General features: G+C 51.1%; 1 protein-coding gene across 1 annotated transcript in view; it reads left to right on the top strand.

Annotated features, from left to right (window-relative positions):
* IGSF21 (immunoglobin superfamily member 21) overlaps positions 1-22,100 on the top strand; it is a 235,872-nt gene that overhangs the window by 207,119 nt on the left and 6,653 nt on the right. Inside the window, exons 5-6 of the mRNA XM_072975845.1 lie at positions 15,338-15,453; positions 18,087-18,561. Coding sequence (XP_072831946.1) covers positions 15,338-15,453; positions 18,087-18,561 — 591 coding nt within the window. The remainder of the gene's footprint in view (positions 1-15,337; positions 15,454-18,086; positions 18,562-22,100) is intronic.

Raw genomic sequence — 22,100 nt, 5'->3', positions numbered from 1 at the left:
CTGTGAGTCTGCTTCTTTTTTGTTGTATTCCCTAGTTTGTTGTATTTTTTAGATTCCACACATAAGTGATATACAGTATTTGGCTTTCTCTATCTGACTTATTTCACTTAGCATAATGCCCTCCAAATCCATCCATCTTGCTGCAAATGGCAAAGATTCATTCTTTTTAACGGCTGAGTAGTATTCCCTAGTGTGTGTGTATATATGCCATATTTTCTTTACCCAGTCATCTGTTGGTGGACACTGAGGTTGCTTCTATATCTTGGCAGTTGTAAGTAATGCTGCTCCAAAATTGGGGTGCACGTATCTTTTCAAATTAGTGGTTTTGGTTTTTTCGGATGTATACCCAGGAGTGGAATTGCTGGGGCATATGGTAGTTTTATTTTCAGTTTTCTGGAAATAAGTGCAGCCACTGCAGAAAACAGTAAGACTGGATTCTTGAAGTCGAGTCTCTGGACTCCTTGCCCAGTGCCTCTCTCTAAAAAAGGGGCACATCCCCAGGACCAATAATTGGAATGTCGAAGGCCTCTCTTGACTTGGGCAGGAGAAATGTCTAGGGCTCCAAGTAGGATGGGGAACTCTGAGTGCCGAGGGCAGACCCTGCGCCCCTCAAAGGCCTGCTGCTGCTCCCACAGGCCGGAGCAGAGCAGGAGAAACACAGCCTTGCCTCTCTGAAGGGTGCCAGTGGGAAAGCCATAGAACCCCCGGTGAGGACGCCTGCCTGGGTGGCAGGACGGCTGTGGGGGGGTGGGTGTCTCTCTGCAGAAGCAGCCGGTGTATATGGGGGGGAGGCACGTTAGTCAGTGAAGGGAGACGGCTGGCCTGAGGCTCCCTGGGGGTCCTGAGGCAGGGTAGCTGGGATGCAGCCCTCTCCATACCCCAGGATGCCTGCTGGGTGAGAAATGATCAGCTCATTCCCTCATCTCGGAGCCAGAGCGATGAGCCACCCGCTGGGCTTGAACTAATTACAAGAACTGGCCCCAGGCGACTGCAGTGGTCACAGGCTGCAGGGAGCACGGGCTGCTGTCTGGAGAGGCGTGGGCGGATTGGGGTCCTGGCCAGAGCTGCAGGGGTGTCCCAGGGTGCCGAGGGGGAGAGGTTGCCAACTTCCACCTCCCCCCTCAGGAGCCTCCAGTGTCCTAAGGACCAAGCCTGGGTGTTCTTGTCCTCCCAGGAAATATCTGGGCGCCTCCAAGCCCTCTCCCCTCCCCCTCCTGCTTCCCACCTACCCCGGGTGAGTGACAGCAGATGCCCAGGGTCCCCCAAAGTGGGAACAGGAGAGAGCTGCTAGCCCCCAGTTGAAGAACTACCCCTCTCTTTAGTAGGTTGACTAGAAATAGCTTTTCCTTCCTTAGAGAGTCGACGGGTTGTTAAAAGAGTATGGGCCTTGTATTCTTCCATGAATTTTAAACCCAGCTCTGCAACGACTAGTAATAAAAGCCAGAAATGTTTATTGGGCATTTATTATGCACCAGGCACAGCTCTGCTTGACATCTGTTAACAGCTGTTAATTGTCAGGAAAGCCTTCTAACGTAGGGTCTCCAGTTACTTTCCCTGTTTTACAGGTATGAAAATGGAGAGGTTAAAAAAGTTACCCAAGGGCACAGATCCGGCAAGGATAGAACTGAGATTCAAACCCAGGCAGACTGGCTCCAGAAGAAGTGGTCAGAGGCCTAACCATTACGCTACACAGGCAGACTAGTTAATCTCCTTGAGCCTCAGTTTTCCTATCTGCTAAATGGGGTGACAGTAGCTCCTCTTCTGTTGAGGCATGAAATGTAAAGGCTTGTGTCCCAAGCTCATAGGGAGCACTCCTGAAGACGGTAGATGTTCTTACTTCTCACACATTTTGCCCTAACTTTCACCCTGGAAATGCCCGTGGGGCCAGGAAATAGGTTCAGAGTTGCAGGAAATGACATCAGCCCAGTGGGAACACTCTAAGCCAGGCAGTGACAATGCTGGCCTCCCATCCTAGCCACTGGTACAGATCAGGAAAGAGTGGAACCAGCAGCCCTGAGTCCAATTCCACCTCCTCCGCAGTCTTGCTGTGAATTTTCCTTGTCAAGCCTCAGTTTCCTCATCTGGAAACTGGGCGTAATGAAGATGCCTACTTCCTGGGGCTGCTGTGGGGAGTAAATAAGATGGTGCTTACTTAGCCTGGCCTGCTGGCTGGGTCTGATGGCAAGGGCAGGCAGTTAGGAGGGGAGAGTCAGAAAGGGCCAGCCCAGGGCTCGGGCAGGAGAGGCTGGACACGTGAGGCATTTCCAGACAGAAGCCACAGGACATGGGGGCCAACTGGACGAATGGGAGCAGATGTGGAGGACATGGCAGGACCTGGCACTGGATGGTGATGTTCCCCTGAGAAGGTACCAGTGAATCCACGTGATCTTAGTCAGCAGACGATTATGGTAGAAAATGGGCTACTGGAATTACTGCAGTGAAGAGGCCAAGGCTGCAGTCCTCAGGACCTCTGACGGGGGAGCTGGATGGGCAGTGTGGAGCCTGAGACAGCTGGCTGGGCTTGGCTGCCAGAGGTGGGCTGCAGCCCAGAGGACTGAGGCCAGAGTGGCCAATGTCTTCCAAAAGACAGACATAAAGCCTGTTCGGGGACTGAGCACTGCTATCTTAAGTGCCTGGACCTGGCCAGGGACCTGGAGGAAGGATGCTCACTCTGCCCACCTGCCTGCCCGTGGGCCCTCAGCCGGCTGAGGTCACCGGCTGAGAGCCCATTCAGAGAGGGGCTGGACAGATGGGTTTGGGGCCCGGAGGAGTACTTTGGAGCTAACTGGGTCATCTATCAAGGACGGTCACTTCCCAGCTTCAGCCTCAAAGGCCAGAGCCTGCGGACCACCTCCTGGACAGGCTTCTAGAATCCTCCATCCCTGCCACTCTGAACACAGCCCTGCAAAGGAGGAGTGCCCTTGACTGCAGCCCACTGCATGCTCAGCCACAGACCCAGCACATTCCACGGGCCCACTAGTCCTCCCTGAAGTCTAACCTCTCCTCGGCAGGCCCTGTGTTGCCTCAGTGACAGGAGCAAAGTACAGACTGCTCAGAGAGGGAAAGGAACTTGCTCAATATCCCACAGCAGTGAGTGGGCTGGGGTTTTAGCTCAGGTCTGCTGGGAGCCAGAGTCCCTGATTTTCCCACTACACAGGGCTGCCAGGAAGACGGAAGGACATCACTTCTCTCTGAATGTAGGACAACAGGAGGCCATCTGGGCCTCGGTCAGACACCAAATCTCCTCTCAATAGTGATGACACCTGGAATATTAAGGCTGAATCGTCAGCTGCTCCTTCCAACCATCTGGAAAGTCAGCAAGATCAGCGTCCCCATTTTACAGTAGAGAAAACTGAGTCTGCTCATAAAGGGAAGGCTAGAGAGGAACCCGAACATTCTCTGATTGCTGCTCTCCCTCCGTGGGGACCTGAAGCCCTGAGCTGGGGATGGAGACAAGGCCTTCGAAGCACATCCGCACAAAGGATGTGATTTGGAAAGCTGCCTAACTCCCCTGACCCGTGATTGTGGCTGGAAGGAGCAGACGGCTTAGTCTAGCAGGAGGCACTGTTCTCTGCCTCTTGTCCCTGGGGCCTCAGAGCTGACGTCACCAGCCCTTCTCAAAGGGAAACAGACAGATCATTTGCTCCTTCATTCCTCATACTTACAAGCCCTTGATTCAGCCAACACTTATGAGCCCCTACCGTGTGCCTGCTCTGGGAGAAGGATCGAGAGAGATTCGTTTTAATATGGGACAGCCTGAACATACTATATTAGCAGTGATTTTTGCAGTTACAGGGAGCCAAACATTGCTCCAAGCACTTTAAATAGATTAACTGACTTAATCCTCACAACTCTAGAAGGTAGGTACTTCTATTACTCCCATTTTAATAAACGAGGAATCCGAAGCCCAGAGAGGTTAAGTAACTCACCCAAAGTCACACAGCAAGGGAGTGGCAGAGCTTGTTTTCAAATCGAGACCACCTGACTAAGGAGCTCCTTTACAGCCTCTCCCAGAATGGCCTGTCGGGCCCTCCTGAGCCAAGTTGCAGAGATTCATCTGCTCCCTGGAGTTGTCCTGGCAGGTGGCTCTGTTCCCCCCAGGGCTCTCACCAGCAAACTGGACCTTCTGTATCTCACAGACCAGGGCTCCCCTCTTATTCCAGGGTTGCCTCTCTCCACCTACTACCCGCCCATCTCGGCTCCAGCCTCCGGGCCCCACCAGAGCGGGCCTGCAAGTCCAGCATTAAACCGTGACAAGTGTTAGGTCCGTGCAATGCTTTATCCCTTAACCACTGGGAGCTGAATGTGGTGTCTCTGGCAGAAGGTAAACTTCCCCGCCCTGGGACAGGCCCCTGAATTACAAGTGATATGTGGCCGTGGAAACTGCAGTGCCTCGGGCCCAGTGATTTAAGGAGCAGGCATGAGGCTGACGGTACAGGTGTTAACAGAGCTGTATCAAGAGCCGGCAGAGCAGGGACCAGGCGGCTGTGGGAGGCAATGAGCCAGTCCCTGGAAGAGTGTCTGCTGCCTGCATACACTCTCGGGGAGATGGAAGCAATCGCACTGCCTCACATACAGAAGGGGAAATGGACTAGGACCATGTTCCAAGTTGAGCTGGCCTGGGAGTCAGCACTCCCGTCTCTGCTGCCCGCCTGCAGTGCAGCCCTGGACCGAGTCTCCCCACGTGTACATGAGGAGGCAGGATTCCCTCACTCACTCCCTCGGAGTGATAATCTTCATACCAAATAATCTTAACAACGAGAGCTAACACCAGTTGAGTGCTTATTCTGCCAGGCATCGTACCAAGTTCTTTCCAAGCTTTCCCTTGTTTAATTCTCATGCCAGCCGGTGAGAGAGCGATTGTGATCATTCCCATCTTACAGTGTTCAGGCCAGTGATGGAGGTCACTGCTGACAAATCTGATGGCCAGTGGGTACAGGGACTTACCTGTATCAGGCATCCTGAAAAGCACGTCACAAACATGAGCCCTAGGAGACAGGGACTGTTGTAGTGCCCATTTGACAGATGACAAAACTGAGGCCAGAATGGACCTGGTGAGGGATGAGGTTAGAGAGTCAGGGATGAGACAGGTGGCCAAAGCCTCAGGCTATGGGGCCAAGGGAAGGCTGGGGAGAGAGGCCAGGGAAGAGGGGGCTGGACCTCTGAAACCTGCCCAGCACCCCCAAATCAAGCCCCTCCACCCTGGCCAGGGGTTGGATCCTGTTAGAATGAGTCTGGTTCTGCTTTGCCCCACTCTTTACTGAAAGACACATCCCAAGAGATGTGTGATAAAGCCAGTAGAGTCAAACGTTCTCGCCGCCATTGGGTGACGGGTACCGGAGTGTTCTTTGTACAGTGGTTTGGGCTTTTTGATAGGTTTGAAAAATTTCCATAGCAAAATGTCAGGAAGGAAAAAAATACACAATCCTCTTCCTTCAAAGTGCCCCCTTCTCCCCACCCCCATCACCTCCCCTGGGAATGACTTTATGAGAAGCAAGCGGCGAGAATGATTTACCCGCCCTCTGACTCAGGACATCAATCCTCAGATGCTGTGAGTACAGGAAAGACTCTGGCGGCAGAGCCCTGGGGAAACCTGCCCCTGGAGGGGAGGGCTTCGAGCTGGGGGCATGGGGCGCGCTGTCCTGCTGGGAGGTTGTCAGGAGTGTCCCCAGCCACGTACCTCAGTCCTCACAAGACCCACAGGCACCAGTCAGGAAACTAGCAACTGCCTAAGGGACACGTTGCCTGTGAGCAGAAGGCCTGCGACCAGGGAGCCAGGTGCCCCGGGGCGTGGAGGGGCTGGGGGAACACAGTTCTGCTGGAAGGGACAGAGGTCTTCAGACCAGGGCTGGGGAACAGGGCATGGGCTCCATCCAGAATCTCTGAGCTCCAACCCATGGTTCTCAGGGGCTGGGGGAGGGGCCGGGTATAGACTAGTCTGAAATTGAAGTTGAATTTGAGCTGAGTGTCACTGCCACTGGCTAGAGCTCCAAGGTGCCTCCCCAGTTACCAGGGCCTCCCCAAACTTCCGCGGGCTTCCAGAGGCTTCTTTCATAAGGAGACAAATATGGCACGTGTTGAAATCGCCCGTGTGTGTAATCTATCCCTCTGGGTACACTGAAAACATCCCCCAAATAGCCAGCCTTGCTGCTATTTAAAATGGATGCGTGTCACACCCCATAGATTTCATCTCTGCGGAAATGGCACCTACCGTGGGCCTGAGCACATTCGCTCTATTGCCACATAAACTGCAATGGCGTGGCAGCGCTGAGGCCGGCACACACGGCAGTTACGGCACAGGCTGCTTGCAGCCAGGAACCCCCAGATATGGGGAGGGTCCACCTGGGGACTGGCGGCCTAGGAGGCCAATCAGGAAACTGGGAACATCGCCAAGCAGCCAATCAAGGCACAAGCAGAAAGTTGCTTCAGTTTCTGGGGGAGGGTGGGGGGGTGTGGTTTGGGGATTTGAGATCCTTTGACCCAATCAATGCATGGAAGCAGAGAGCCTCTGGGGAGTTCTACCTACGCCCTGTCTGCCAAGGCCGGGAGAACCCTGGCTGAGGCTCCCTGACTCCCAGAGCCTTGGCTTCCCAGTCAGTAAGAATTTTCACCACTGTTTACCGCGCGCCCACCACGGGCAGAATTCTTAGTTCACATAACACCACCGTGGAGTGGGTTTTGTTGTCCCTGATTTACAGATGAACAGACTGAAGCTTACGAACATCAAAGCAGTAATTCAAACACTGAATTTGCATTAGAATCTCCTGGAGGGCTCCTTAAAACACAGGTGGCTGGATCCCAGCTGCCCACTCCCTCCTCACCCCCACCCCTAGATTTGATTCCGCAGGTCTGAAATTGGGCTCAAGTACCTTGAGTTCCCAGGTAAGGCTGCTGGGCTGGGGAACACTCTTTGAGAACCTCCAGGTTAAAGTCATAGTGTACAAAATAGCACTAGAATGCAAATTCAGATCCTGCTACGTGTGTGTGTGTGTGTGTGTGTGCGCGTGTGTGTGTGTGTGTGTGTGCGCGCGCGTGTGTGTGTGTGTGTGTGTGTGTCTGCATGCACATCCATGCAGGTGAAGGGTTTTATTTCTCCATCAACAGTGTCTGCCCAGCCTCACCGATTCAGCGCTCCCTGCTCCCCCAGAGCAGCCAGCCAGAGCCTCCAGTTGGGGTTGTTAATTTTATCTTCCACCACTTTGAAAGCACAACAGCTGGCAGGGGAGGGTGAGGCAGGTGAACGGGTGCTGCCAGCCAGCTCTCCATGGAGTGGAAGGCGGGGTGGGCGGATTATGCCTGCAGCTGCTTGGGTACCCTTGTGACCCCGCTCCACTCAGAAAGGCCCCCGTCTGGAGGCAGGGAGGGTCTGGGCACTGGTCACCCAGGCTGGCAGTGACCTAGACCTCAGATTCCCACCTCCCCGCTGGCATATCAGCACGTGGGCTTCCACCCACTTACAAGGTTGGGGGTTGTGACTTGGCTGAGCAGCTGCCACATAAAAGGGCCCCACGGCAGCTCATATAAGTACAGACGCTGTGTTTATCTCTTCTGTCACTGATGGCGGCTTCATTTGGGGGCTTTTTGTCAGTTTTTTTCCCCCTTGGCTGCCGTTACTACTCAGTTCAATATTTAATTTTCCCATAAACCAAAAAGAGTTGTGCTTTTTCCTTCTTTTTCCTGCTGGAATCCCCCTCCTGCTGGTGGGCTCTTGCCTCCTCAGGCTTCTCCTGGGGGAGAGATGCCTGAGATTTCAGCCCTTCCAAGTTGGGCAGGGATGTGAGGCAGGACACTGAAGTCCCTCCTCCCAACTCATTCATCTGGCAAAAGTTTATTGAGCAGATCCTTATGTGTCAGGCCCTTGGGATGCAGCAACAGGCAAAAAAGCTCCTGTCCTTGTGGTGTTGACATTCTCAAGGGGGTTTTTGGAATAAAAAGACAAGTATTCAAACCAATAATATGCAATCACTGTACATTATGATGAGCTCTGTTAAGAAATAACAAAGTGCTGTGACAGCGAATAGAAGGGGAACCTCACTTAGATTGGGAGGTGACATTTGAGCTGCGACTTGAAAAAGAAGCAGGACCCAACCATGCAAACAGCTGAGTGAAGGACTTCAGGCAAAGGAAGCCACTGTTGCAAAGGCCCTGGGGTTGAAATGAGCTTAGGGTATTTACAGACCAAAAAAATGTTTGGAGCATGGTGTTGGGGGGAGGGTCAAGCCAAGGCTAGAGGTGGAGGCAAGGCCCAAAGGATTTCAGGGTCTCGTGGGAGCCCTTCCACAAAATGGGCTGTGTGCTTGCCTGCATTAGGAAAAGCGAAGGAAAGAAGAAAGTAAGCAGGAATTGAAATTGAATCCCTGGGTGGCAGGCTTGCTTGCACTGGCTCTGAGGTTCGGTTAAAGATGAACGAAGCTCTGGCCTCAGGGAGCACACACAGGGAGCCTAGGAAAGAAACAGACATGGGCCCGGGACAGAATGACAAGCACCCATGAGTATGACAAGAACAGGATGGCTCCAGGAATCCAGAGGATAAGCTTTAACCCAGTCTGGCTAAGTCCTGGAAGGCTGCCTGGAGAAGGCAACATCTAAGGCCAGTCCTGAAGGATGAAGCAGAGTTAACCAGCAGAAGGACTAGTATGTCCAGAGCACAGAGGAGGTGAGCAAGGAGAAGAAGGAACCTTGGGCAGCTCATTGCAAATGGAGCAGAGATGGCTTCTGGAGAAGATGCTCTTTTGAGCAGCATCTTCAAGAAGCAGAAAGACTAGTGGAGAGGACAGGAAAGATACTGAGTTGTGAGGACCAAAAAAAAAAAAAAAGGAAAGGAAAGAAAAGAAAGAAAGAAATTAAAATAAGGAACCTGGAGGGGTATTTATATTCATGAACGCTTATATATTAAGAGAGTCGTTTTCTTGCTTTTTTTTTTTTTTAATACGGTGTAATGACTAGGAGCTGATTGAAAAGGAAGGCAGTCAACAGAGCAGGCATGCTGAGAGGAAAGAACGGATTTTTGCAAATAATATAATTTTGAACTTGTCTTTCCCCTCCCCCACTCCTCCCCCAAATCTAATTGGTTACTGCCCTGTGATAAACGACGCCCAGAGCAGGTGTGTGCTAAGCACCATTTTAGAGTGGTACCCGAGGAATAAGAGAGAGGATCTCTTCCTCCAGACAATGGCCACTCCTGGGAGGGAGAAGAAATTCCCCTCTAGTCCCTCCCAGCTCAGGCAGACGTGTGAGCACTCAAAGACATCATATAAATAATTCTTTTCTCTTTGCACAGCACTGTGCCATCCCTGTAGAAGGTTTATGTCCATATTCTCATTTACTCCTTCTCCCAAAATCCCAGGAGCTGGAAGTTTGGCAGGATATGTTTTATTGAACCCATTTGATAGATGGGAAGACTGATGGCCATGTGGGTCAATTGATTTGCCCAAGGTCCCATGGGATGTTGGTAGCAGAGCCTGGACTGGAACCTTGGTCTGACTCGGTTTGAGCTGGTTCCCTGGGGGCTGTTGGTGGGGAGACAATTTAACTCTAGTTAACACAATCAAACATAGGCCCGCTGGGGCTTATATAAGAACAAGTTTGTGTTGCCAAACTGCAAAGGCCACAGGATGATTTACAAAGCCAGGAGCCGTCATATTATCTGCAAAGTAAGTTACGACGCCCGAAACAAAGTTCTGCTTTCAAGAGAAAGACAGGCAATATTTCAGAGTTAATTTCATAAAACCGATCGCCCAACCACTGCCTCACTGTGTCGATATGGTAACCATCGAGCCTAAAATAATCTTGATTCCTGCCTCCCTTGAAGGTCTGGAACGGGACACACTGTGGTGTGTGGCTGTGTCAGATGCGAAGCCACTTTGCCTTCCCAGATGCTGGACAAAAATCAGTGGAAGAAACTGTTAGCAGCAATTCTCTCTGCTTCAGGCAAAGTGAAAAATAAAGTGGGAAGTCCACTGGCTTGACTTAGGGGCAGTGGATTCCAAGAAACTCTATGGCAGTGACCTCTGTTTGACTGTGACGGTGAATTTCTAGAATTGGGGGACTCTTCCTACTGTGCAGGGCTGGGGTTACCCACGTACCGTGATGTCTCCACAAGTGGTTTGTAAATTCTGAAGCTGTGCCCATGTCTAGGTTCTTACTGCTACAACAACTACGATTATTTCTCCGTGGCCCAGGCTGAACATTCCCGCTCAGTGTCTCTTCTCCTGGGGAGGGTTATTTCAGGTGTATGGTATGCGCCCCCCCCACCGCCCAGGAGAGCACTGCTCTCACACGAACCCACCTGAAGACCCACTCTAAGAGCCCGCGGCAATGAGGCACTTCTGGTGAGTCCACTGGCTACTGTTGCAGAAGCGCAGGGGAGAAACTGGAGATCCAGGGGACTTTATGGATGGTTCTTTGTTGTCATATGCCATGCACATCACAGCCAGGTGGCTCTGCTTTATACTTGCTCATTCTGTAGCCCAACTTTGAATGTGCTATTATTCTTGTCCGGGAACTCTAAATGCCCGTGTCTGCACTGGCCATCTGCCTTTGACTGGATGCTGCACCTGGGGCCATGGGATCTCTCCCAGGCAGAGACCTAAGGGGGCTGCTCGCTTTGACCTTGGTCAGCGATGGTAGCAGGGATGCAGATGATAAGAAGGGGGATGAGGTTAGGGTTGGAGGAGGGAATGGGATGGGGACAGAAAGGAGGACTGAGCTGCGCATGGGGGTGGAGATGGAGTGGAGATAGGGATGGGGAAGGGAATGGACATGGGGAAAGGGCTGGAAAAGGGGATGGGGATGGAGGTAGAGAAAGAGGATAGAGGTGGGAATGGAGGTGGAAATAGGACTGGAAAAGGAGGTGGAGAAGGAGGTGGGGACTGGGACGTGGTTGGGGAAGACTAAGAGTGAAGGAAGGATCTAGACCGCGAGCCTAAGAAGCAGCAGTTTGTGGGGGAAAGAGTAGTCAAGGCAAGGGAAGGAGGGAGGAAGGGGGAGAGGATGGTAGTGACGTGTGGAGTGAAGCCTCCCTTTGCATCCAAGGACTCCTGGATGTAGACAGCTCCCTGACTGCCTGCACTCGGAGCCCTCTGCTGGGAGACAGGGGGCCAGATGCAGAGTGACATTTTCCTAGGACGCAACGACTGAGGAATCTGTTGATGGGGAGTGTGAGAAGCCTGGGCTGTCCACACTGATATTAGCAGCTCTGCTGTGCCGTTGTCCACACAACTGAAATCCGTGATTGTCTTATGAGCTTGATTAACTGTACATATTGCTAACACCTGCGCAGAAATATAACGAGGGACAGGAACACAGCTTCCAATCAGGGTCTGTGTGGATGGTGTGCGTGACTTGGGTGCAGATCTCCAGAGTGGCGATGGCTACAGGCGTGACTGTGTGTGTGTGTGTGTTGCAGGAAGGAACACCAATGCTATGCAAAGAAACCTGGTGTGGATTTAGAAGGCCTGGTGCCAGTCTTGGCACTGCCACTGACTTATGGTGTGAATCTAGGCAAAGGTCTACCTCTCTCTGCCCTCAGTGTGCTTACCTATAAAACAGAAGGTCTAGACCGGCACTCTCCTATTGAAATATAATTCGAGTCATATATTTAATTGTAATGTTACCGAGTCCAAGGTCACACCGCTCACTGCATGGCAGGCCAATAAGTCAAGGGACAAGCTGTTGGGACAAGGAATAGTGACTTTATTCAGAAAGCCAGCAGACCAAGAAGAAGGTGGACTAGTGTCCCACAGAACCATCTTGCCTGAGCTAGACTTCAGGCTCCCTTTGTACTAAAAGGAGTGGGAGTAAGGTCAAGTATTTCCTGGTTCCAGTCAGCCTCTAGAGGGGATGTGCTAATTTCTTCCTTCCTGCAGTCATTCACAGGAGCGCCTGGTCAGGAGGTAGCCTGCGAGCTAAACAAAGGTGTTTCAGCTTAACACTCATTATCTGGGAGGCAGGGTTCTCAGAGATGAACCATTATGTATAATTTAAGCTTGTAGGCAACATCCATTTAGTAATTAACTTGTAGCAAAAGCAACAGAATACAAAGGTTTAAGTAGAAGAAACAGATCCAATGTGGAATCAGATTTGTTCTTCCTTGTTACAGTAAGTTTTCTAAGGACCGCATTAAGAAACAGTTTTAAAAAGGTGAAATGGATTTGAATAATATATTTATTAAACCCATTATATCCCATGTATTATTTCAGTAACTAACCAATATAAAAATACTAGTGATATATTTCACATTCTTTTAAAAAAATTCTCCTCCAGATTCAGTGTGTATTATGTACTTACAGTGCATATGAACTCAAAACAGCCACATTTCAAGTGTTTCATAGCCACGTGGATGAGTGGCTACCATATTGGACAGTGCAGGCTCAGAGCGTTTTCTGGTCTCCTCACTAAACTGTGAATGCCCCAAAGGCAGAGACAATGTCTTATTCTCCTAGACAGTAGCAAGGAGGCTCAAAGAAAGAATGTTAGTAAATAATACTGCCGGTAAATGCATCCCACTTATATTGGGTCCATTTTCATAACATTTTCAGGTACTACTTCATTGAATCCTCACAGATCCCTATGATTCCATTTTGCAGATAAGGAAACTGAGGTTCAGAGAAGCTAAATAGCTTGCCTGGGGTCGCACAGGCAGCAGGTGGTAGAGCTGGTCTTTAAACTCCGGGTGGTGTGATTTAGAGCCCACACTCTAACCATTGTCCTATGCTACCTTCCTTATAATAGCAGTGCAAATAATATTCACTAAAATTGCTGAACTGTGTTGCAGACTTACTATGTGGCAGGCATCTTGTGTCATCTCACTTACTCCTCAAAGCCATCCTATTAGGAATATTCTGGGTGTCTAATTCCTATTTGCTCAATGAAAGGAAGAGAGAAGGAATGAGTGATTTTAAAGGTGCCCCCTGCCTAGTTGAGAGCCTCTAAGATTCAGGGGGATATACTTAACCCTACACATAAGCCACTGTGAGCGGTGCCAAAGAAGTGTGCCAAGCTCTAATCGGCATGGTCCCTTGATCTTTGAAGCGACTGAGTTAATTACTAGAGCCCCCCACAGAAGCATTTCCAGAGGGATCTGGATAAGAAAGTGTCACTGGGAGCTGAGATTTAAATGAGTGTTCCCGGGGGCTAAAATGTGTGCTTAGGGCTACAGGGGCCAATAGGTACGAACTCCTTTCTTCTCTCCAAAGATGGAGGTGATGCAGCTTCACGTCGGAGTTTGAACCTGGAGTCAGGGTGCTCGGGTTCAAATCTGGACTCCGTGAACCCCAGGCGAGTCCCTTCCCCTCTCAAGTTTCCCCATCTATACAGTGGGAATAAATAAACCCTTCTCAAAAACGAATGGTGAGGATGAAATGAATGAACACACGTGAAGGGCTTAGAACAGCTCCTGGCTGCTAAGTGTTAGCCCATGTGGATTCTTGCTCTAGGATCCAGGTTTTCAGCGAGTTCTAGGAACGTTAGATCGCAAAATCTGCGACTTGGGGGTAATTGAAGTGTTTTGGTGAATGTTTCCCCTCTCGGAAATCCTACCCACTTTGCCATCTGTTTCCTACCATCTCACGCTTAATTACAATCCTCCATCTATTGTTCTTCCCATCGTTCCCTGTTTGTTCTGCTTCCCTTGCGGCAGCACGTGGCAGCTGCCGGAATGAATGAGTGGCCCGTACCTGGCTTGGTTTCACTAGACCTTAAAATAGAGTTGCCAGGCGTCTGTCGCCCCTGCCAGACTGTGCGCTTCCCCGCGCAGTATCCATCCGTTTCATCACTGGGTGCCTACGGCGAGCACCTGGCACCATGCCCGGCACCTAGTAGGTGTCAGGAAATGTTTGTTGAATTTAATTAACCTTAACTGGAGTGAAAACTCCTTTCAGGAAGGAAAAGCCCACTCCTCTTCATTTTCTCTGCATCCCGCACCGTGCATGACCCAAGGCCACAGAAGCCAGAACCCGACAAGCTTTCTTTCCCAAGTAAGGTTCTAAGAGTCTGGCTCCTGTCCTGCTGACAACAAGACGGTTGGGGAAATAATAGCAGAGATCATAAGAAGAGCAGATTCCTGCCATGTGACACACCCTTTCATATTAACCAGCTGGTTCATCTTTCAACTATGTCTGCCAAGGATTAGTCCCATTTAACAGACTAGGAGACTGAGGCTCACTGTTTTGGTAACCAACCCAAGGACATGGAAGTGGGGGTGACCTCGCTGGGATTTGGACCCAGGAGTGTCCAATGGCTCCATGTGTGACCTCTCAATACCCCACGGAGCTGGCTTTGGCAAACCAGCCAGTACGGGGGCCGGTCAGGAGACCAGTGAGGGAAGCTGGTGGGAGGCGGGACCAAACAAAATAAGCCAACTTTGGGGGAGAAAAAGAGAAACAGGGAAGACTCCTGGCTCTGAATGGCTCCCAGAGTCAGCCACTTCTCTCATTCCACACTCATCGTGGTCTAAGCTACCAATCTCTCTGACATAAATTCACACTCTGTGTTTCCAGTCTCTGAAATGCAGCTCAGATCAAGTCACTGCACTTGCTTTAAGCCTTCAGTGGCTCCCCACTGCTCTCAGGACAAAGAAGAAAAACTCACAGCCAGCGGTGGGCTGGTAAAGCTGCTCTCTGGGGTCTGGGGCAGAGGAAGGAAACAAACGAATAAGCCCGGATTTGCAGTGGTGGCTGATTTCGGTGGTGTGAAGATGCCCACTGTGGCCTGTTTCAAGCTAGCAGCAGTTTAACAACTGGCTTACAAAATTCCCAGAAATGTTACAATCGTTCTCATGAGCTGGTATGAACCAGCCCCAGCACACGTGGGGACCCACTGTCAGCCACCCGTTCTTGTGCCCTGCACATCTTCCCAGCCCCACCGGGTACCCCCTCCTTGCCCTCCCGCCACAATCGTCTACTTCCCATCCCCCTGCCCTAAGTCAGCCCGTCATGAGGGCTTTGCATAGGCTGTTCCCTCCACCTGCCACACTTGTCCTCTGCCTACTGTTGCTTCCTCAGGTCACAGCCCAGGGTCACTCCCTCAGGCTTGGACAAGTCCCTTTACACTCTGCTACACCTCCTGGTAGCAGATGCACTTAACACAGTCAACCATGCAATCTCTCAACCCATGATCGTCTTCCCCTTTGTGCTGTAAGCCCCAAGAGGCAAAGCCCTTGTCTGGACGCCCAGCAGGGACATCATTCTCCTTGTCCAGTGACCACTCCTGGAATCATGCAACATTTGTCCCCCACCTCAGCACCTGACATGGGACCTGGCCCGTGGTAGGTAATCAGTGAAGTCTTTCAGAACCTTCCAGTTAAGCCTTTGTCTTCCTGTGCTTCCCTTTGGGGTAGCTCCTCCCACCTCCATCGAAGTGGTGGCCGCTGACACACCAGCCCCCTTCAGCCGCTACCAAGCGCAGAACTTCACGCTGGTCTGCATCGTGTCCGGAGGGAAACCAGCGCCCATGGTGAGTGCCCCCGAGTGGTCCCTCCTCGTCCCTGCCAGGCCACCCTCCTTTGTGGCTTGGCCAGCTGCCTGTGTCACTGCGGTGGTCACTCTGCAGAGTGAAGGCGAGAGGCACGGTCCGCATAAGTGAACTCTGCCCCATCTGCCGTGGTCTGACCACGTCCACTCATCTGACCTGTGCATGCATGCCTGTGTCTCTTGCTCCCAGTCCCCCAGTGCTGAGAACCCCCCCTTCTCCTGGACCCTGGAGTCCTACAACTGCACAGGGGGGTGGGCTTCAAGGGGACCCTGCATCGAGCACACTTCTATCCCAGTTACGGAACAGACTGGAGACCAACGAGGCCTGGGAAGGGAAGGGACGTGGAGAGTCACCCACTCTGTTCTTGACAGACCTGGGACTCAGGTCATGTCTTCCAGCTCTCATTCCACTTCCTTCCACTGGAAGGAAGGAAGGAGAGAAAGAAGGGAGGAAGGAAGGGAAAAAGGATGGGAGAGAGGGAAGAGGGACCATGCCTCTTTTGGCCAACTCCTTATTAGACCCACCCTTATCCTTAACCTCACACCTTTAAGCTCTGGGATCTGTTATGGCCAGCTCATGAATCATTGTCATGGCTGCTTCAAGGGGCGGGGGGTAGGATGTGAGAACATATGGAGAGCTGGATTCTAACCCCTAACGTCACATGTGCTGAATGACCTTGAGCAGGACCATCTCCCTGCTTCTTCTTGGGTTCAATAAAGAGCTTTGTGGTGTGGACAGTGTTACTGTTTTCCCACTTTCTGCAAAGCATCAGGACCTGTTTGGTCTAAATGAGATACACGGAAGCCCCAGGTGTAAAACATTTAAAAAGGAAGGAAGGGCACATTGCCCTAACTGATCCCTGAGGCACCGCTTGGAACCCTTAGGGTTCCCTGAACCAGTATTGAGAACCTATGGGCTATGTGCTCTGAAAGGCCCTTCCAATTTGACCTCGTATGAGACTGTGAATCTGGTCTCTGTGAGTTTCATACATCACTAGGATTAGTGAGCAGTGGAGCTGGAGCCATGGGCAGGGGGGATTAGAGTGCAAGGTGGAGGGGCAAGGGCTCTCCTCTTCCAGACCCTGACGGTCTCACAGACACGGTCCAGTGGGGTGACCTTGGGACCTGGGTCGTCCTCACCCCAGGATCTAGGCCTCGGGAGACCTAGCCGCCCAGGACAGGGCCAAGCAGAGCCAAGACAGAGCACCGAGCAGGCAGGCAGAGCGCGGGTGGGTAGCACCAGGGATGCAGAGGCAGGCCTTCGATGGGGCTCCTTCCCTCCACCTCCACCTCACAGTCCCGAGGAGACAGACCACAAAGCAGCTTCAAGGGCAGCAATGGCTGAGAGCAGAACATGGTCCCCAGATTTTCCCTTTGGAGCCCGTAAGTAGCTCTGACCTCCCTCAAATCAGACAAGCTGGTCTTTTTCCCCCGAGAAAAACTCCTTTTCTGGAGGGCACAAAGGAAGACACAGCTCTGAGGCTGCAGGAAGACCCCCACCCCACAGAGCTCCCCGCTGCCCAGCCTGCCTGCTCCCGCCACTTAAGACAGGAAATACAATATTCCAATAACTTATATGTAAAAGACATATATATATAAAAGGTCCTCATCTCCCCACGTTTCAGGCAACTTACGTTTGCCTGGGACGTCAGAACTTGAAAGAATTCTTTGATATAAATTACAAACCTGCTTTTGAAGTACTTTTCAAAAAAAAAAAAAAAGAAAGAAAAAGAAAACCCCAAAGCAGGCTATTATGTGCATAAGAGATTCTTCGTTGGAGCTACAAACTCTGACAGATCCGGCACATCCTGCATTTAATTCACCCACCCCCCACCCTGTGTCTGCCTTCCCCCACATCCTCTGTCTCCCTTTCCCCACCGGCACCAGCACCCCCAGAGATGCTTCCTGGCCTCCTCTCTCCCCGTCTCCCATCGATTTATTTATCTGATTTATTAAAAAATACACCCAAACCCCACGGGCCTCTGGGCGTATGTACCAAAATAAAAAGACAGCAAATTAAATTAAATGCCGCCTCTCAAAACTCGAATTCCCCATTAGCAGAGAAAGCGAGAAGACACTGGCTTTCGCCTCATCCCACACCTAGCTCCCTCCCACACATGCACCTGCTTCCTGCCTTCTGGCTCCAAAACATCTAAGATGTGTACACACACAGCGCTCCTCTCCTCCTCCTCCTTCTGGCATCTCCAGTGCCCCTCTCACCTGCCTGCTTTCCCCAGATGGGCACAGACCAGCCCCTGGGAGCCCAGGTGGCTGCTAGGGCTGTGTCCAGGGTCCTTTCTCTGCACACTGTTTCTAAGCATCCAAGCCTCATGGTGTAGGTGTTCTTATTCCCCTTTACAAGTGAGGAAACGGAGGGGCAAAGAGGCTCACTGGCTCATAAGTGATGGAGGTTGGCTCAGGTGTCTCTGCTGAAGAGAGCTGACTCACAGTGCTCGGGGTGCTGGAGGGAAAGGGTCAGAGAGGGGTTCATCTGGAAGGCCACCAGGAGGAGGCTCCTCAAGGACTGGCCTCTTGTGGCCAGTTCCTCTGAGAGCCCACTGGGAGGTCCAGGTCACTGGCACAAAATCTTTTCCCACACCCTCCTTGCAATTTCAGGTTTATTTCAAACGAGATGGGGAACCAATCGATGCAGTGCCCCTGTCAGAGCCGCCGGCTGCTAGCTCTGGCCCCCTCCAGGACAGCAGGCCCTTCCGCAGCTTCCTGCACCGTGACCTGGACGACACCAAGATGCAGAGGTCACTGTCCCTGCTGGACGCTGAGAACCGTGGTGGGCATCCCTACACAGAGCGCCCCTCCCGGGGTCTGACCCCGGATCCCAGCATCCTTCTCCAGCCAACCACCGAGAACATCCCAGAGACGGTGGTGAGCCGCGAGTTCCCCCGCTGGGTCCACAGCTCCGAGCCCATCTACTTCCTGCGCCACAGCCACACCCCAGGCAGTGATGGCACCGTGGAGGTGCGCGCTCTGCTCACCTGGACGCTCAACCCACAGATCGACAACGAGGCCCTCTTCAGCTGTGAGGTCAAGCACCCAGCGCTGTCGATGCCCATGCAGGCAGAGGTCACGCTGGGTGAGGCTTGGTGGAAGCCACTCTGCAGGCCTCCTGCAGAGCAGGGTGGTGGGGAGCCTTGGAATAGGGCCGGCTGCTGGCCACCGTGGAGACGGGTGGGAGATGGAGCGAGCCAGGGTCAGGGTCAGGCACGGAGGTCGGAGTCGGAGTACGGAGATTTGCCGAGCTGGGTTGGAGGACGTGGGAGGGTATAGGGAGGTCAGAGGAATTTGGTCCAGCAGGATCAAGAATTCGAAGTCATAGAAGTTTGCTAGATCGGTGTCAGAAATACAGGAGGTTTTCAAGATTGAAAACACGAGTCATAGGGAAGTATGCTTGGTGAGCGAAGAACACGTAAGAATTGGGACTCTTAAGGGAGGGTGGCTGAGTCAGGTCAGGGCAAGGCCAGGGAACGCTGGGGACATGGGAGGTGACCAGGATGTTTTCTCCATTGAATAAGAGGCCCGTGAGCTTACCAGGTAAGGATCGTGAACATGGCAGGTCGGAGCTCGCCGGATAAAGGTCAGGAGTCCTGAAGGTTACAGGGAGCTTTACTGGATTGGGGGAGGGAACATATAGGGTGTGGAGGGTACCGCTGTGGCTTACATTTTTAAGTATAATGGAAAGTACCCTGTCATCTGCGGGAATGTGGGACATGGGCACAACCAGGAAGCTGGAGGCTCAGGGCCAGCTCAGCCAGAGAATCCAATCCCCGGCTGGGACCTGGTTCCTTCTCCCACAGACCACCAACTCTCGGTGTCCCCAGAGCAATTCCCTAAGATCTGGTTTGTTCCCCCTTGTACATCTCCTCCCAGCTGAGAAGAGGGAGGGAGCACGGATGTGTGGAATCTTCTCTACCAGAAATAGGAGACTCTTTGAGCCAGGGTTTGTGCTGACTGGGAGGGGAAGGGGTGTAAAGCAGGGAGATGGACACCCTGACCCTGTACTGGTCCCCTCTGCCACAACGCCCTGGGCCTCAGTCTGCAGCACCCAGCAGTTCATCCCTGGACTTGTCCTTTGCGTCTCCTGCAGTGATGACAGTCTACACAGAAGTATCCACAGCCCCTAATGTAGGATCCTCATGACCAAGGACAGATAACAGTGACTGACGGCGCTGAGGGTTGGGACCGCAGCCTGTGTCAGGGAGGTCCAAAGGGCGTCTCTCTTTTTAGCCGGTCTACCAAAAATCCAGCACCAACTTGACACCAAACACCAAGAGGAAGGATGTCCTGTACATGTAACACCTCCCATGAATCAGCAACATGTGCAAGGATTCTCTCATTCATTCCGCACAAGTAGGAGTTTACTAGGCAATCCCATTTTACAGATGAGCAAAAGTGAGGCTGTTTGGTGGAGTCCCTTTCCTTGAGTCACCAACTTAAAACTAGAAGATCTGAAATTTCCAGCCAGATCTATTGGCTGAAAACCCTCTCCACTTCCCCTGGTGCCGACCATGGAACTCACCAGCTCCAGGAACAGGCACCCTCAGTTGGCTAAGGGATGAGTTCTCTAAAAACCCGTTAAAATGTCCCTTTGTTTCTCAGAGGCCACTTGCCCACAGAGAAAATAATAATAAGGGCTAACATTTACTGAATACCTACTATATACCATAGACTGTTGCTTTTTTTCTTATTAACCCAATTGGTAACCCAACCACCCAGTTGGTAATCCTCATGGTCACTCAGTGAAGCCGGCATTTTGAGTGTCCCATATCACAGATGAGGCAACTAAGCCCCAGGGAGGTTAAGTAAGTTGCCCGAGGTAAGTAAGGGAGGATTCAAAAGTCCTGGTGTGGTGTCTTGTCCTTAGCCGCCACTCACCGTGCCTCCTCACAGCATCCATTGTCATGGCGCCTGCTCCCTGAGCACCATTTACTCACCATTCTGTACACATTCCACAAGCACCCTCTACAGCCAGGCCCTGTGCCAGGTGCTGGGACCTTCTCCACCCAGAGCCTGCCTGGACCCCTCTCTCAGCCCTCCCACCTCAGCAGCCGGACCCATTCTCTGGACCCTCCATCCTTCCCAGAGTTCCTTCCTGCTTTTGAACCTCCCTGTCCCCAGGGTACAGTCTGCTTCCAAGTTGGATGACAGTGCAGCCTCAGTCCTTCATTGGGATGCTTTGCCCATGAAAACCACCCCCAGCCTCTCTTGCCCAAGCTTCAGCTTCCCATGGGATGGCTTCCTGCCCCACCCCCACCAAAAATGAGAAAGATGAGACCAGACAAGAACGTCTGAGTGCTGGAAAGGGGAGAAAAGCAATAGGGCATGGTATACATGCCAGGGAGGCGTGCCCCGACCCTTTTGGTCCTGACCTTTAAAGCCCTGATCAGATGATTGGATTCTGTGCTCCCTCGTGTCCACTTTTGTTCTCCACCCTGGTTGATCTAAAATATAAATCCAGTCACAACATCCAAAACCCTCCAATGGTAGACAAATAGATTAATGGGACAAAAGAGAGTCCAGAAATAGACCCACATATAGAGAATCAATTGATTTTGGACAAAGGTCCCTAGGTTACTCAATGGGGAAAGAGAACTCTTCTTAACATATGGCCCTGGAACTACTGGATAGGCTTAAGGAAAAAGTGAACTTGACCCCTTACCTTGTACACACACAAGAATTCATCTGAGATGAATCACAGACCTAAATGTTAAACCTAGTGTCACAAAACTTCCAGAGCAAAACACAGGAATATATCTTTGCCATATTGAGGTAGGCAAAGATTTCTTAAGGAGGTCACAAATAGCACTAAATGGAAAATTGGTGACTTAATCAACATTCAAATCTTCTGCTCTGAAAATACTTTGAAGAAAATGAAATGAGGTGAAATGAAAAAGCACACTACAGACAGAGAAAATTCTCTCAATACAGACATATGATGAAGGAGTTGAATCCAGAATATATAAAGAGCTACGACAGATCAATAATGACAAGGCAACTCAAATTTTTAAAAGAGAGGATATACAAATGGCCAATTAGTGTATAAAAATGTGTATAACATCATTAGGGAACTGAAGATTAAAACCTCAGTAGGATAGCATTTCACAACCACTAGAATATCTAAAATGGAAAAGACTGCCAACACCAAGTGTTGGCAAGGATGTAGAACAATCAGAACCCTCGTGCAGTGCTGGGAGTACAAAATAGTACTACTGCTTTTGGAAACTGGCAGCTTCTTACAAAGATATAAATACTCCTCCCTACTCTATGACCCAGCAATTTCACTCCTAAGTACTTACCCAAGAGAAATGAAAACGTATGTCCACAAAGACTTGAACACGAATGTTCAGTGTAGCTTTATCCATAACAACAGCAACAACAAAAACTGCAAAAAACCCAAACGTCCATAATTAGGAAACTGGATGAACAAATTTGTGGTATATTTATATAATGAATTACTTCTCATCAGTATAGATGAATGAACTACTAATACACCAACAACATGGCCGAAGCTCAGAAACATCGTGCTGAGTGAAAGTAGCCAGACAGCTGAGTACACACTGCGTTCGATTTATATTAACTCCTAGAACACAAAACAAACCTCTGGGCATAGAAATC

Source organism: Vicugna pacos, chromosome 13 (genome assembly GCF_048564905.1).
Source record: "Vicugna pacos chromosome 13, VicPac4, whole genome shotgun sequence".
In the NCBI taxonomy this organism is placed as follows: domain Eukaryota; kingdom Metazoa; phylum Chordata; class Mammalia; order Artiodactyla; family Camelidae; genus Vicugna; species Vicugna pacos.
This window is presented reverse-complemented; position numbering and strand designations above follow the sequence as displayed.